At 36.1% G+C, this 18838-nt stretch overlaps 1 protein-coding gene across 4 annotated transcripts in view; it reads left to right on the forward strand.

The window, feature by feature from the left end:
- The window catches only part of RNF180 (ring finger protein 180), a 306365-nt gene extending 288400 nt beyond the window's left edge, over positions 1-17965 (forward strand). For all 4 annotated transcript variants that reach the window (XM_064272421.1, XM_064272434.1, XM_064272424.1 and 1 more), the window contains one exon: positions 16191-17965. In XM_064272421.1, the coding sequence (XP_064128491.1) occupies positions 16191-16390 (200 nt within the window). In that variant the 3' untranslated portion in view covers positions 16391-17965. The remainder of the gene's footprint in view (positions 1-16190) is intronic.
- Positions 17966-18838: the final 873 nt, after the last annotated feature.

Raw genomic sequence — 18838 nt, forward strand, 5'->3', positions numbered from 1 at the left:
GAGGATTTCACAACATGATGAATGTAATTAATGTCACTGAATTATACACGTAAAAAATGTTGAAGTGGCAAATGTTATATATATTTGTATCACAATTAAAAAAAAAAAAAGATAACACAATGATGAAGTGGAATTTTTTCCCAGGAATGGAAACGTTTAACATACAAAAACCAACAAAATCCAACACGTAATGATAAACACACTCAGACATCTAGGAATAGAAAGGAATGTCCTCAGCATGATATAGGCACATTTGAAACTCCACAGATGAAAGCTTTCCCCTTAAAGTCAGGAACAAGGATGCCCACTTTCACCACTGCTATTTAACGTTGTACTGAAAGTTCTGGCTGGTCCAGTTAGGCAAGAAAAATAAATATAACACATCCAAGCTGGAAAGGAAGAAGTAAAACTGTTTGCAGATGACACAATTCAATATATAGAAAATCCCCCCAAAAATCTCACACACACAAAAACTACTAGAGCTAATAAACTAATCCATCAAAGTTGTAGGGTAAAACATCAACACACAAATATCAGTTGTTTCTCTCTACATTAGCAATAAACAATTTGAAAGTAAAACTAAAAAATAATTTCATTTATATTAGCATCCAAAAGAACAAATTACCTATGGTAAATTTAACTAAGGTAGTGAAAGACTTGTATACTGAAAACTACAAAACATTGCTAAAAGAAATTAAATAACTAAATAAATGGAAAGACACCCCATATTCATGAATTGAAAGACTTAATAGTGTTAAGATATCAGTACTACCCAAAGTGATATACAGATTCAATGCAATTCCTATCAAAATTTCAATGGCCTTTTTTGCAGCAATGAAAAAAAAACAATACTCAAATTCACGTGAAATTGCAAGAGGCTCCGCTTAGCCAAAACAATATTGAAAAAGTTGGGGGACTCATACTTCCTGATTTCAAAACTTAACTACAAAGCTACAGTAACCAAGATAGCGTAGTACTCGCTTAAGGATAGACATATCCCAACCAAACCAATGCCGTCGAGTTGAAATGGAAAAGAAATGAGAGCTCAGAAATAAATTCCTACCTCCATGGCCGATTGATTTTTTACAAGGGTTCCAAGTCTATTCAATGGGGAGAGAATAGTCTCTTCAAAAAATGGTGCTGGCCGTAAAGGCAATATTCTATATCCTAGCTTGGTGAGTAGCATCTGGGGTCTTAAAAGTTTGCAAGCGGCCATCTAAGATACAACTATTGGTCTCTACTAATCCAGAGCTAAAGAGAAAGAAGAAAACCAAACACCCAAAGAAGAAACTAGTCTACAGAACCAGTAGTCTACATGAACAGTGACATCACCTACCTTGAGACCAGATCTAGATGGTGCCCAGCTACCATTGCCGACCATTCTGACCTGGGACTGAATAGATGGTCCCAGTTAGAAAGAGAAAAATAGTAGAACAAAACTCAAATTCCTAAAAAAAAAAAAGGGAGCGAGACTTACTGGACCGGTAGAGACTGGATAAACCCCGAGACTATCACCTTGAGATAATCCTTAAACTTGGAATTTAAACTACTCCAAGAGGTCACTTTTCAGCCAATTGACAGACTGACCCATAAAATAAATAATATCATTTGTGAGTATTGTGCTCCTCAAACTAATTGTCTAGATGAAACCGAATGGTTAACATTTACCAGAGATGACAAGGCTAGGGGGACAGGGAAGCAAGATTAATGGAAATACAACAGCCAACGTGGAAATAACAAGAATGTTGATATACTGTAAAGAATGTAACCACCATCACCTTAGTTATGTAGTGCTGCTATAACAGAAATACCAAAAGTGGATGGTTTTAACAAACAGAGGTTTCTTCTCTCACAGTCTGGTAGCCTTGAAGTCCAAATTCAGGGCACCAGCTCCAAGGGAAGGCTTTCTCTCTGTTGGCTCTGGAGGAAGGTCCTTGTCATCAATCTTCCCATGGTCTAGGAACCTCTCTGCATAGGGACCCAAAGGACACTCTTTGCTCCTGGCACTACTTTCTTGGTAGTATGAGGTCCCCATGTCTCTCTGCTCGCTTCTCTTATATCTCAAAAGAGATTGATTTAGGACACAACCTAATCTTGTAGATTGAGTCCTGCCTCCTTAGCTACCATTAATCCCAACTCATTTACATCACAGAGTAGGATTTACAACACATAGGAAAATCACATCAGATGATAAAATAGTAGACAATCACACAATACCAGGAATCATGGACTAGCCAAGCTTATACACATTTCGGGATGATAGAATTCAACCTATAACATCACTGAACAATATGTATAGAAATTGTTAAATGAGAACCCTATTTCCTGTGTAAACTTTAACGAAAAACACAATAAAATATTAAAAAGAAAGGAAATGATATAGGGACAGCAGGAAAGTGACATCCAACAGAATTAAGTTGGACTCCTACCTCCCACTAATACAAAAATTAAAGTGGATCAAAGACCTAAATGTAAGAGCTAAGACCATAAAGCTGTTAGAAGACAACATAGGTATTAATCTGCATGTCCTTGAATTAGAACCCCTACCTATTGCTGTTGAGTCAACTCCAACTCATAGTGACCCTATAGGACAGAGTAGAATTGCCCCATAGGGTTTCCAAGGAGTGCCTGGTGGACTAGAAATGCCAACCTCTTGGTTACCAGCCCTCCTTCTTAACCAGTATGCCACCAGGGTTTCCGAATTAGAGGTTTCCTAAATATGATACCTAAAGCACCAGCAACAATTTAAAAAAATAAATTGGATTTCATCAAAATTAAAAACTTTTGTGCATCAAGGGACATTATCAAGAAAGTGAACAGAAAACATATTGAATGGGAGAAAATATTTGCCAAACATATATATGATAAGGGTATCAAATCCAGAATACATAAAGAACTCTTATAAACCAACAACAAAGAGAAACAATCTAATTTTAAAATGGCAAAGGAATTGATATTTCTCCAAAGAAGATATACAAATGTCCAACACGCACAGGAAAAGCTGCTCAAGATCATTAGTTATTAGGAAAATGCAAATCAAAACCACAATGAGGCACCATTTCACACCCACTAGGATGGCTGGTTAAGCACTCAGCTGCGAACCAAAAGGTTGGCAGTTCGAACCCACCAAACAGTGCTGTGGGAGAAAGACCTGGCAATCTGCTTCTGTAAAGATTACAGCCAAGAAAACCCTACGGGGTTGCTCTGTCACATGGGGTTGCTATGAGTTGGAATCGAAATCAACAGCACCCAATAACAACAGCAAGTAGGATGGCTATAACAAACGAAGTGTTGGTAAAGATTTGATGCAGTTAGACACCTCATACAATGATGGTGGGGATGGAAGATTGTTCAGCTGCTGTGGAGAACAGTTTGTGTTCCTCAAAAGTTAAACATAGAATTACCATATGGCCCAGAAATTCCACTGCACATTATACACCCAAAAGAATTGAAAACAGATACTGAAACAAGTACATGTGCATAGCAGCATGTTTCTGTTTACAGCAGCAATATGTTCATAACAGCACTATACACAATAGCCAAAAGGTTGAAACAGCCCAAATGTCCATCAGTGGACAAGCAAATTGTGATATCTACATACAATGGAATATTGGTGTTAGGTGCTGTTGAGTCGGTTCAGATTCATAGCGACCCTGTATCCAACAGAACAAAACTCTGCCCGGTCGTGTGCCATCCTCACAATCGTTGTTAGGCTTGAGCCCATTATTGCAGCCATTATTGAAGCCAGACAAAAAAAGGTCATATAGAGAGAAGGGGAAGAAATTGCTTAATGGAGAAGGAGTTTCCTACTGGGCAAATGAAACTTTTTGGGAACTAAACAGAGGTAGCGGTTGCATGGCATTGTGAATGTAATAAATACCACTGGATGGTTCACTTTAAAATAGTTAATTTTATGTCATTTGAATTTTATTCTGTTTTTTAAAAAAGTCAATAGCAAAAATTATCCCTTTCACACACACACACACACACACACAGCAGACATGGTGCTCACTTCTTACTTGGTTTCAAAAACAAAAACATTCATTCATTCATTTAGCCCGATAACTTTATAAAACTATATTGAAATCTAAGCAGATGTTATAAATTAAAGTTATAAATAATTTGGAGCATTAATGCATTTGACTCTGGGAGCCTAAAGATATAGGAGATAAACATGAAATTTAAAGTCTCTTTTGCATTAACTTTTCAAGTACATTAACATACTTATACCTATCTGTGATGATGAAAATATCATTCCGCCTCTGCTAAGGCCTACATATATCAATCAACTTTTGACACAACAAGTTTCTTATGTAATATTAGGAATATGGAGCAGTAAAACACTGTGCTTCAACTTCTTGTCCCATCACACCTGAAGAATAGGACATACCTACTTTTTACTATAAATTTCAGGGCTCTCCGTATTAGAGTCTAAAAACTATTCTTTATAAGAACTACAAAATGTATCTTAAACATATTCACAATGATGTTCAAGTCTTGCTGAAAACACATTTGATAGACTTATTTGGGACATTTTTCAAAAAATATACTAAAGATTTGTTCTATTAGATTCTCTAAAGTCTGTCCTTATATATAGGCCTTTATACATCCATCCAGCAAATATATGTGGAGTACCAACTATGAACTATAAATAAACTGTTGAACAAGCTGCTAGAATTGACAAAATGAATGAGCAACAGTCTTTTTGTCGCTGAAGGAGCTTTTAAAATAATGGCTTCTCCTTTATGATCACTGATGGTGAATATAATCTGACACTTTTTCTGTGATGTAAACTATTCATAACCCCTTTTTTCCCAAGATATATGAGATAAATCCTTCTGAGATAAAATTGTTTTTACAAAATAGAATTTAGGAAGAGACAGAAGTACCTGTTTTTGTTTCTGGGATCCAGGTAGTTCTTTATGTTCTTTTTAAACCTAATATGCTCTTGGAGATTTTTTTCGCAGCTCCTTACTGTGGGCCGGGCACTGTACTTTACATGTATGATCATTTAATCCTCATAACAGCTGTATGGGTTAAATACTTTTATCATTATTTTATAGTGGACTCTGTTGTTAGTCACTGGTGATTAGTATTCTGGCAATTTTTCTGATGTTGTGATCAGTCTAATGCTTACCAAGTAACAATGTCTCTGAGGTGATTTTCATTTAGTCTCATTTTAATTTGGAAATTGCAGTCATCTCATCCAGTTTACAGATTTGGAAATTCCAAAATTTCTTCTAAACACCTATTCACTCCCTATCCCCTTAAAAAAATTAACCAAACAATAATCATATCCACCTACATATAAAACATGTTGCCTGAGGCATCTGGGTCACCATCATCTTCTTTTTGGAACTGGGAATTTTCTAATCCAGTGTGCTAATACACTGCCTTTTTACCCCCACCCATCCACTAATAAAAGAAATTAGGAGGAGCCGGGGCCAAGATGGCAGAATAGCCAGATGCTTCCTGTGATCCCTCTTACAACAAAGACTAAAAAAACCAAGTGAAACAATTATGACAAGCTAGGAGCCCTGAACATCAAAAGCAAAGTTAGAAAATGGACTGAGCGGCAGGGGGAGGGAGAAATGGTTCAGAAGCGGAGACGAGTTACCAGACCTGAATCACTGGGATCCCTGAGGCACCATTCCCGGGAGCAGGTGTGGCGGGCTGGTGGTAGCATTCGGCCACAGTTTCCTCATGGAGAAGTGGCCAGCCGCACAGCCTACTCACACCTCCAGAACCAGAGAAGAACAGCATTCTTGGTAAAAGCTAAGTACTTGTGTATATTTTACAATGCTCCCAGCCCCCAAGCCAGCTTCGGTGGCTGTTGATTTCCCTAGGCCTGATGTAGGCCATGTTGAGCACCCTGGGCCATCCTCCCGGCCTTGGAGTAGGAATAAAGTCACAATTAGTGGAAAAGATAATTTGCCAGCTCCACTAACCTGGGGAGCTCAGGACAAAAGCAGCTCCCATCCAGGCATAAATGATCCGTGGACTTTAAATACCTTTCCCCCCTGTATGGACCTGTGTGGGCCTATTTCAGGATAATAGGCCTTTGTTGGCAGACTACATACATTTCAGCTGTGCAGTGAAGAGGTAGGTGTTTGATATTTGACAACACTTTGCCTATTAAATAGGGTCCTTACTTACCCACATCAGGGGCATAAGGACTGATGGCTCCACTCATGTCACCCAGCCACCTACAACAGGGGTTCAAGGGTAACTGGTACCTCCCAGGCCAGACAAACAAAAGCAGTGGGTGCCCATGGTCCATCTGCAGAACCCACCCACCTCTACACTCTAGGCAACGGGGACGCGCTTTCCTCACAGACATTCGGGGGATGGTTCTCAGCTCCCTGCCTTATTCAAAGCATGACCCCCTGCTGCAACCAGATACCGGTACCTACACCAATCATCCCTGCCCCACTAAGACTGTAGGACAGAGTCTGTATCACACACTTGATGAACAGCTACCTGGACACCCGAGCTGAATTCATACAAGAAAAGTGAGTGGACTCCTAGACTGATATATCTGATAACAGCTCTAGCTATCTGGGGACAGGCAAAAATAAGCTAGCTCACTCAAGCAACCCATTTCAGCATATCAAAACAAAACAAAACAAGCTGCTAGGATACAGTAAGGAAACATAAAATAAATACAATAACTTATAGATGGCTCGGAGAAAACAGTCAATATCAAGTCACATAAAGAAACAGACCATGATCACCTCAAAAACTCTCAAAACAAAGAACCAATGGCTCTTCTGGATGAAGGTGTCTTCCTGGAATTACTAGATGCAGAATTCAGAAGATTAATATACAGAACTCTTCAAGACATCAGGAACAAAATTAGGAAAGAGATCAGGCAATACGCACAACAGTCCAAGGAACACACAGATAAAATAGTTGAAGAAATTAAAAAGGTTATTCAAGAACATAATGAAATATTTAATAAGCTGCAAGAATCCATAGAGAGACAGCAATCAGAAATTCAGAAGATTAACAATACAATTACAGTAGACAACTCAATAGAAAGAGGAGCAGAATTGAGCAAGTGGAAGGCAGAATTCGTAAACTTGAAGATAAAGCACTTGGCACCAATATATTTGAAGAAAAATCAGATAAAAGAATTTTAAAAAATCAAGAAACCTTCAGAATCATGTGGGACTCTATCAAGAGACATAACCTATGAATGATTGGAGTACCAGAACAGGGAGGGACGACAGAAAACACAGAGACAATTGTTGAAGATTTGTTGGTGGAAAACTTCCCTGATATCGTGAAAGATGAGAAGATACCTATCCAAGATGCTCATCGAACTCCACATAAGGTAGATTCTAAAAGGAAGTCACCAAGACATATTATAATCAAACTTGCCAAAACAAAAGATAGAGAATTTTAAGAGCAGCTAGGGATAAGCGAAAAGTCACCTACAAAGGAGAGTCAATAAGAATAAGAATAAACTCAGACTACTTGGCAGAAAGCATGCAGGCAAGAAGGCAATGGGATGACTTATATAAAGCATTGAAGGAAAAAAATTTCCAGCCAAGAATCTTATATCCAGCAAAACTGTCTATCAAATATGAAGGTGAAATTAGGACATTTCCAGATAAACAGAAATTTAGGGAATTCGTAAAAACCAAACCAAAACTACAAGAAATACTAAAGGGAGTTCTTTGGTTAGAAGATCAATAATATCAGGTATCAACCCAAGACTGGAACACTGGCCAGAGCAATCAGGGGTCAACCCAGACAGGGAAATCACAAAAATAAATCAAGATAAAAAAAATGCTCACAACAGGGAAACAGGGATGTTATTATGTAAAGGAAGACAACATTAAAAAATAAAGAGGGACTAAGAAATGTAGTCATAGATCTTTCATATGGAGAGGAAGACAAGGCGATATAAAGAAATGAAAGTTAGGTTTAAACTTAGAAAAATAGGGGTAAATATTAAGGTAACCACAAAAGAGACTAACTATCCTACTCATCAAAACATACAAGGAAAAAATAGAGACTCAGCAGAAACAAAATCAACAACAACGAATAAGAGGAAAAGGCAATATATAAACTACTCAGCACAAAAAATTAAGTGGGAAAAAGAAACTGTCAATAACGGGAAAAAGAAACTGTCAATTACAGAAAAAAAGACATCAAAATGACAGCACTAAACTCATAAAAAAAAAAAAAAAACTCATACCTATCTATAATTACACTGAATGTAAATGGACTGAATGCACCAATAAAGAGAGAGTGGCAGAATGGATTAAAAAACACAATCTGTCTATATGCTGCCTACAAGAGATACACCTTAGAGACACAAACTGAAACTCAAAGGATAGAAAAAAATATATCAAACAAACAATCAAAAAAGAGCAGGAGTGGCCGTATTAATGTCTGACAAAATAGACTTTAAAGTTAAATGCACCACAAAGGACAAGGAAGGACATTATATAATGATTAAAGGGACAATATACCAAGAGGACATAACCATATTAAATATTTCTGAATCCAGTAACAGGGCTGCAAGATACGTAAAACAAACTGTAACAGCATTGAAAAGTGAGATAGCTCCACAATTTTAGTAGGAGACTTCAACACACCACTTTCAGTGAAGGACAGGACATCCAGAAAGAAGCTCAGTAAAGATACGGAAGATCGCATTTAGCGCAATCAACCAACTTGACCTCATAGACATATACAGAACACTCCACCCAACAGCAAGTATACTTTTTTTCTAGTGCACATGGAACATTCTCTAGAATAGACCACATGTTATGTCACAAAGCAAGCCTTAGAAGAATCCAAAACATCGATATATTACAAAGCATCTTCTCTGACCCTAAGGCAATAAAAGTAGAAACCAGTAACAGAAAAAGCAGGGAAAAGAAATCAAACACTTGGAAACTGAACAATATCCTGCTCAGAAATGACTGGGTCATAGAAAACATTAAGGATGGAATAAAGAAATTCATAGAATCCATTGAGAATGAAAACACTTCCTATCAGAACCTTTGGGACACAGTGAAAAAGCAGTGTTCAGATGTCAATTTATATCAATAAATGCACATATACAAAGAGAAGAAAGGGCCACAATCAAAGAATTATCCCTACAACTTGAACAAATAGAGAGCAAATAAGAGGAACCCTCAGGCACCAGTAGAAAACAAATAATAAAAATTAGACCAGAATTAAATGAACTAGAAAACAGTGGAGACAATTAACAAAGCCAAAAGCTGGTTCTTTGAAAAAATTAACAAAATTGATAGACCATTGGCCAGACCGACTAAAGAAATACAGGAAAGGAAACAAATAACCCGAATAGGAAGTGAGATGGGCTATATTACAACAGACCCAACTGAAATTAAAAAAATCATATCAGATTACTATGAAAAACTGTACTCTAGCAAATTTGAAAACCTAGAAGAAATGGATGATATTCCTAGAAACACACTGCCTACCTAAACTAGCACAAACAGAGGTAGAACAACTAAATAGACTCATAACAAAAGAAGAGATTGAAAAGGTAATCAAAAAACTCCCAACAAAAAAAAAGCCCTGGTCTGGACAGCTTCACTGCCGAGTTCTACCAAACTTTCAGAGAAGAGTTAACACCACTACTACTAAAGGTATTTCAGAGTATAGGAAAGAACAGAATACTCCCAAACTCATTCTATGAAGCCTGCATATCCCTGATACCAAAACCAGGTAAAGACTCCACAAAATAAGAAAATTACAGATCTATATTCCTCATGAACTTAGATGCAAAAATATTCAGCAAAATTCTAGCCAATAGAATTCAACAACATATAAAAAAAAAATTCACCATGACCAAGTGGGATTCATACCAGGTATGCAGGGATGGTTCAACATTAGCAAAACAATTAATGTAATCCATCATATAAATAAAAGACAATAACCACATGATTTTATCAATTGATGCAGAAAAGGCATTTGACAAAGTTCAACACCCATTCATGATAAAAACTTTCAGCAAAATAGGAATAGAAGGAAAAGTCCTCAACATAAATAACGGGCATTTATACAAAGCCAACAGCCAACATCATCCTAAATGGAAAGAGTCTGAAAGCATTCCCCTTGAGATCAGGAACCAGTCAAAGATGCCCTTTATCACCACTCTTATTCAACATTGTGCTGGAGGGCCTAGCCAGAGCAATTAGGCTAGACAGAGATATAAAGGGCATCCAAATTGGTACGGAAGAAGTAAAACTATCTCTGTTTGCAGATGACATGATCTTATACACAGAAAACCCTGAAGAATCCTCAAGAAAACTACTGAAACTAACAGAAGAGTTCAGCAGATTATCAGGATACAGGATAAACATACAAAAATCAGTTGGATTCTTCTACACTGACAAAAAAGAAATCGAAGAGGAAATCACCAAATCAATACTATTTACAGTAGCCCCCAAGAAGATAAAATACTCAGGAATAAATCTTACCAGAGACGTAAAAGACCTATACAAAGAAAACTACAAGACACTACAGCAAAAACAAAAGAGAGCTACATACGTGGAAAAACATTCCTTGCTCATGGATGGGAAGACTTAACATTGTAAAAATGTCTTTTCTACCAAAAGCAATCTATAGATTCAATGCAATTCCAATTCAAATTTCAATGACATTTTTAACGAGATGGAGAAACAAATCACCAACTTCATATGGAAGGGAAAGAGGCCCCAGATAAGTAAAGCATTACTGAATAAGAAGAATAAAGTGGGTGGCCTCACTCTACCTGATTTTAGAACCTAATATACTGCCACAGTAGTCAAAACAGCCTGGTACTGGTAAAACAACAGATACATAGACCAATGGAGCAAAATTGAGAATCCAGATATAAATCCATTCATATATGAGCAGCTGATATTTGACAAAGGCCCAAAGTCAGTTAAATGGGAAAAAGACAGTCTCTTTAACAAACAGGGCCAGCGTAACTGGATATCCATCTGCAAAAAAATTAAAGAAGACCCATACCTCACACCATGCACAAAAACTAACTCAAAATGGATCAAAGACCTAAATATAAAATCTAAAACGATAAAGATCATGGAAGAAAAAACAAGGACAATGCTAGGAGCCCTAATACATGGCATAAACAGTGTACAAAACATTACTAACAATGCAGAAGTGAAACTAGATAAGTGGAAGCTCCTAAAAATCAAACACCTACGCTTATCCAAAGATTTCACCAAAAGAGTAAAAAAGATTACCTACAGACTGGGAAAAAGCTTTTAGCTATGACATTTCCAATCAGCATCTGATCTCTAAAATCTACATGATATTGTAAAAACTCAACTACAAAAAGACAACCCAATTAAAAAAATGGGCAAAGGATATGAACAGGCACTTCACGAAGGAAGACATTCAGGAAGCTAACAGATACATGAGGAAATGCTCATGATCATTAGCCATTAGAGAAATACAAATCAAAACTACAATGAGATTTCATTTCACTCCAACAAGGCTGGCATTAACCCAAAAAATAATAAATGTTGGAGAGGTTATGGAGAGACTAGAACACTCACACACTGCTGGTGGGAATGTAAAATGGTACAACCACTGTGGAAATCAATTTGGCACTTCCTTAAAAAGCTAGAAATAGGATTACCATGGGATCCAGCAATCCCACTCCTTGGAGTATATCCTAGAGAATTAAGAGCCTTTATATGAACAGATGTATGCATACCCATGATCATTGCAGCACTGTTTACAATAGCAAAAAGATGGAAGCAACCAAGGTGCCCATCAACGGATGAATGGATAAATTATGGTATATTCACACAATGGAATACTGTGCACCAATAAAGAAGAATGATGAATCCGTGAAACATTTCATAATGTGGAGGAATCTGGAAGACATTATGCTGAGTGAAATTAGTTGCAAAAGGGCAAATATTGTATAAAACCACTATTGTAATACTGGAGAAATAGTTTAAACGAGAAGAAAATATTCTTTGATGGTTATGAGAGGGGGGAGGGAGGTAAGGTGGGAGAGGGGTTTTCACTACTTAGATAGTAGATAAGAATTATTTTAGGTGAAGGGAAAGACAACACAATATAGGAGAGGGCTGCACTATTGGACTAAACCGAAAGCAAAGAAGTTTCCTGAATAAACTGAACGCTTCCAAGGCCAGCGTAGCAGGGGTGGGGGTTTGGGGACCATGGTTTCAGGGGACATCTAAGTCAACTGGCATAATAAAATCTATTAAGAAAACATCCTGCATCCCACTTTGGAGAGTGGCTTCTGAGGTCTTAAACGCTATCAAGTGGCCATCTGAGATGCATCAATGGGTCTCAACCCACCTGGACCAAAGGAGAACGTAGAACACCAAAGACACAAGGTAATTATGACCCAAGAGACAGGACCACATAAACCAGAGACTACATCATCCTGAGACCAGAAGAACTAGATGGTGCCTGGCTACAACCAATGATTGCCCTGACAGGGAACACAATAGAGAACCTGAGGGAGCAGTAGGACAGCAGTGGGATGCAGACCCCAAATTCTCATAAAAAGACCAGACTAAATGGTCTGACTGAGACTAGAAGGACCCCAGAGGTCATGGTCCCCAGACCTTCTGTTAGCCCAAGACAGGACCTATTCCCAAAGCCAATTCTTCAGACAGGGATTGGACTGTACTACGGGATAGAAAATGATACTGGTGAAGAGGGACCTTCTTGGATCAAATAGACACATGAGACTATGTTGGCATCTCCTGTCTGAAGGGGAGATGAGAGACAGAGGGGGTCAGAATCTGGCCAAATGGACACAAAAATAGAGAGTGGAGGAAAGGGAAAGGCGTATGCTATCTCATTGCAGGAGAGCAATTAGGGAGTATATAGCAAGGTGTATATAAATTTTTGTATGAGAGACTGACTCGATTTGTATACTTAAAGCACACACACACACACAAAAGAGTGCCAGAAAACGTCCACCAAAAAAAGTAAAATAAATTAGCATTAACCAGAACACTTTTAGAGTGAAAGAGATACTGTTAACCGAAATAAACTAGGGCTGTGCTCGGGAAATCAGAATGTACGATCACCCTACTCATAATGCTTCATCTTTTGTTCCACATCTGCTCTCAGTTCTACTGTTTTCTACAAGTGTACTGTTTTCTAGCATTACTTTTTTGACTTAAACAATTAAAACTTTTGAATCTGAAGAGTCTAAGGTGTACACATAATTGTTTTGAGGTACAAGAAGTCACATTTTTTTCATAATAATTTCCAATAACAGTGTTACTCTTCTCCATCCTGTATTGGTGAATCTGTTTTTTAAAAGGTATATAAATTACTTTGGTAATATTTCTTTTATTTAATATGAGAAAAACTCCATTTCCCCCGTCTCCCATACACAAACATAAAGTCCTCTTTCCTTTTACTAGAACACTGACTACAGTTTTGAAAACAGGTTAGATAGTCTAGAAAAGCTAATGGGATTGAAATCCTCTGGACTGGTGCTCTCCAAAGTATAATGCCATCGATTGGGGTCAAGGCAATCCATTGGCATGTGTGAATGTAACAAAAAGATTTATGTTTATCTAAACAGAAGAAAAATTAAGTTTTAGTAATATTTAATGAGGATTGACATTGGCATTCTCACCTACATATCTTGGTAATATGCAGTGTTAGCTAAGGGAAAACTGGGACTTTGACAATACAGAAGGGTTAACTAGATTAGTTTGTTTGCTTTTCATGTATTGCAATATACTGAAGTTTATATGTGCCCAGTTAAATGGATTTTTGGATTTCATTATCTAGCTTTAGCTAAACTGCTAGCACAAAGTAGACAAGAGACTTAAAAAGAATCCTGTGAAGAAATCAGATTGAAGATAATACTAATAGTGCAAAGGCAAACAAGAAAATGGAAGAGCTAACACACCTCCTATATAAACTTTTTATAATTAACTAACAGTGCCATATAAGTTATAAAAATTAATGATTAAAAAAGTCAAATCATATATGACATCATCCAAAAACATTAAAAATTATGAAAAAGCTGTTTGAAATATGGCTCTACAATTTATTCTAAAATAACATTTCATCTTTATTCCACCCTTTTAACTTCATGTTTTTTAATGTACATAATACAAGTAAATATAAATTTACAAATAAACATACACATATTAGGGTTGTTCTTGAGCAGAGAAGTTTGGGTTTAAATAACCATACTAACACCCAGGGGGAATGCAACCTTTCCATCAGAATAACTAGAGCACAGTATTTAACATTTCTCAGTTGTTAAAATGGGTGACCCAAATTCAGAATTTGCTTCAAGCTAAAGCCCCACAGAACTTGATCACCAGAGTTGCTAGCAAGTACCAGAGTTACATCTTTTCTGCTCAGTTCATTGTATTGTCACTGCTTATTAACAGTAATAAGCACACAAATGCTTAAAGCAGGCAATAGATAAGGAAAAAGCAGAAAATTAACAATCAGGTCATCAGTTTTTAGAAAACTGAATTTTGTTTTTTAAATACCTTTGAAATTATGTATTGGTCAATCAACAAAAACTGGTTGCCAATGGGCGAGTTTATACTTAAGCTCTAAATAATTAGCATATAAAATCATTTTACAATGAAATGTAATATCACTCAGGAATGTAATATTAATTTAGTAAAAGATAGACTATAGCTTACTTTAGAGATTCACTTTTCATGTACCAACCAATCCCCTTAAGTAGTCTCATGCTATGAAATTTATGAAAATTAAGCTAAATTGTCTGAAAGGAGTACCGTTATGTATGTCTAGTTTGTTCAATGCCAAAATGAGAGACATTTTCCCATAGGTTTTTGCTCAAATAACTGGACTGAATGAAATTCTCAAAGTAGAAGATATAAGATTAATATGATGATCATAAGTTACAAATGGTAGTTGTAACAATAATTGAAATAAGAAAACATGAATAAAGTTTAAATTTAGAAAATGCTGTTATGGGAAAATGAGTATATTGGTGCCTCATTTTTTTTTTTTATTGTACTTTAGGTGAAATTTTAAAGCTCAAGTTAATTCCTCATACAAAAATTTATACACATATTGTTTTGTGACATTCATTGCAATACCCACAATGTGACAGCACACTCCCCCTTTCCACCCATGGTGCCCTTAAATCCATTTGATCAGTTCCTGTCCCTACCTGTCTTCTCATCCTGCATTTGGACAGGAGCTGCCCATTTGGCTCATATATCTGATTGAACTGAGAACCACAGTCTTCACGTGTATTATTTTTTGTTTTATAGTCCTGTCTAATCTTTGTCTGAAGAATAGGCTTCAGGAATGGTTTCAGTTCTGGGTTAATAGTGCATCCAGGGGCCATAGTTTTGGGTGTTCCTCCAGTCTGTCAGACCATTAAGTCTGATCTTTTTATGTGAATTTGAGTTCTGTTCTACATTTTTCTCCTGCCCTGTCTGGAACCCTCTGTTGTGTTCCCTGTCAGGGCAGTCATTGGTGGTAGCCAGGCAACATCTAGTTCTTCTGGTCTCAGGCTGGTGGAGTCTCTCGTTCATGTGGCCCTTTAGTCCTTTGGGCTAATATTTTCCTTGTGTCCTTGGTTTTCTTCATACTCCTTTGTTTCAAGTGGGATGGGACCAATAGGTGTATCTTAGATGGCTACTAGCAAGCTATTAAGACCCCAGACGCCACTCACCAAAGTGGGATGTAGAACATTTTTTTTTTAATAAACTTTGTTATGCCAGTTGACCTAGATGTCCCCTGAAACTATAATCTCCAGGCCCCAGCCCCAGCTACTTGGTCCCTCAAAGTGTTTAGATGTGTCTAGGAAACTTCTGTGGTTTTGCTTTGGTCCAGTTGTCCTGACTTCACCTTTTAAGCTATAATTAAAAATTGTAATTATAGACCAGAGAGTATAATAATACATGAGAAAACTAAAACCCAAAGAAGTCAGATAACTTGCCTCGACTGAGTGACAAAACCAAGTCTCCCGATTCCATATGGATACCATGCTCTTTGTTAACTTTACTGCCCCTGCCCTTAAGATCCTTAGTGGAAGAGGGTAACATTGAAAAAATGCCAGGAATACAACATACCACTCAGTGAAATCAAGGTATGTTTGGTTCATGGTACCTGTGTTTATAATGAGGCTTCTGAGAACCTATCTGAACTGAACAAGCTTTAAAATAATAAGTGCCTACATCTTCTAGGTTTCCACAGACATGCAGCTCCAGTTACAAGAAGGCAGTTTCCACATGGTGCACATAGGATGGATTATCTGCACTTTGAGGATGATAGCCGTGGATGGTGGTTTGACATGGATATGGTGATCATCTATATTTACTCAGTGAACTGGATCATTGGATTCATTGTCTTCTGCTTTCTTTGCTATTTTTTCTTTCCGTTTTAGGAATATTCATACTTAATTCAGTTGAACAATCATATAAAACCTAGATGATGTAAATAACAGTTACTTAAACATTTTTTTAAATATGATTCAAAGTTTTTATAATGTTTCCTTGTACAAATTGTTGGTGTGTTTATGGAAAGCCTGGGAATAATGGGATTATTTATTGATGTTTTTCATGTAACAAATTAAACTTTATTTAAGAGCTTATCTATCCAGCACTTAGCAGCAATGCACTATTAATTTCATCAATTCTTCTTGGTTTATGATTTGGGGGCTCCAGTTTTACAGTGTTACTTTTATACTTTATTGTAAAGATTGAGGTTTTTCCTCCATTTAAAAAATAGTAAAAATACAAAACGAAATGACAATCTGGGTAGATAGAATCTTTATTCATAAAATATTTCATCAATCACCAGCTATTCTCAGGCAAAGTATATGCATTAAAGATATACCATATTCTCTGGGAACTAATCTAGCAGGGTATATTTGGTTTGGTTTCCAATTATCTCTACTTGTGTCCATTCTATCACCAAGAAAGCAGACTGTGTGTTTTGTACAGACCTAATAATAGCTTCAGTGAAACATTTTTTATTAAAAAAGAATAGTAAATACAAAAAAAAAAAATCTATGAAACTAACCCCCCCAATAGACACTTTAAGGAAATATATTCACACTTTCAGAATTTCAAGATTAATCACCCCAAAAATAAGTAATTTACCGACTTTCTTAGGAATCTCAAAGAGCAATGCATGTCCAAAATGTAATTTAGTAATTTGTTTAACTAGGAAATTGTCAAATATATTGTAAATGTGCAATAAAGAGTGGCTTTTAAAATTTGTTCAGTTTATTAAGTGATTTAATGTCTGAAATAAAGAATTGTTGGAAATATGCTTATAGATGAATCGAAGGAAAACCTGACATTTACTTTTATTAATAATTACAATAATCCTTGGAACTAATGTTTCTTTTATTAAAAAAAGAAAAAAGAGAAGAGGTGAATTGTCCCAATGCAGGAAGTATCTGGGGCAAGTGTCTAAAAGTGAGAAAACTGAAGCACAGAGAAGTAAGCATATTTATATTATGTAACCTTTTTTTAACCTAGGACAAAAGTTTTGATTATGAACTACCAATCCAACATTCCTACAATACTGTGTCATATACCTGACAACCCAAGAAGCAAATAAAAGTAGGTGAACTTATCATGGCACTGAAAATACTATCGCCTTTCGAATAAATTGGGATGGATCAGGCTTAACAGTTCTGTTTATGAAGTCAAAATCGGGCCTAATTACTATTGACTATTTCAATAAAAGCACTTGACTGATGGTATATGATGTTCTAAGAAATATAGAAAAATGATATACATTTTTGTCCTAACACTGTTTTATGATCATGCTTAAAATTATGCCTGTAAAAGAAAACAATAGTGTACATCAGATGTCATCAAATCCAGAAAGCAGAAAACTACAGTTTAGAAACAGATAAATTTGTGCTCATATTTCATAATATATAAATAAATTTGGCTTGCAGTTTAGTGTCAAAGAAACCTTAGTGAAACAATGTTGTCACCAAAGCTCAGTATCACTTTATAGAAATAAAAATGGATATTTATAATCACTAATTTATTGCTCAAAGTTATGATAATATAAAGGAAAAAATATCAGCCCTCCTAAAAAATATATTATGACTGAAAAATTAACAAAACAAATATGGGAACAATTTGTAAGAGCATTCTTCTAAGGAAATTCATGATTAATAAGCTCTAAAAATACGCCTTGATTCATTCCTAAATTACTTTAAAATTTTAATTATACATAAAATAACTCAAAGGTACTATATACACAGATTTCTCAGAGAAAGTTCATTCGCAATATATATTTGTTGGTCATATCAGTGACATGTATCAATTATATCAATTTATAGCTCTGTTGTCCATAAATGTGAATATACATATATGTTATGTATGTTTATATAAATATATATGTGTGTGTATATATATCCTTTAGGAGTCCCTGGGTGGCACAAACAGTTAAGCACTCAACTACTAACCAGCAACTTGACAGTTGGAACCTCTTTAGAAGCACCTTGGAAAAAAGTCCTGGTGATTTGTTTTAGAAAGGTCACAGCCTTGAAAACCATGTGGAGTGCAGTTCTACTCTACAACACAGGGGTTTGCCATGAGTCGGAATGGACTCGATGGCATCTCGTTTGTTGGGTATGCTTTTCTGTTTTATATATATCACTTAAATTTGTACCCTTAAAAACAATAAAATATATTCTGTAGGAACATTCGAAATGGATTGATTATATGCATCTTGATTATATAACTTTATATGTAAATTACATCACTTGTCATTAAAATTAAAAGTAAATTTAGAAAATAAGTATAAGTTATTGATTTCATTTTAAATATTTTTAAATTCCATAAAAATGGAGCTAAAAACTGCT

Source organism: Loxodonta africana, chromosome 2 (assembly GCF_030014295.1).
Source record: "Loxodonta africana isolate mLoxAfr1 chromosome 2, mLoxAfr1.hap2, whole genome shotgun sequence".
In the NCBI taxonomy this organism is placed as follows: Eukaryota; Metazoa; Chordata; class Mammalia; order Proboscidea; family Elephantidae; genus Loxodonta; species Loxodonta africana.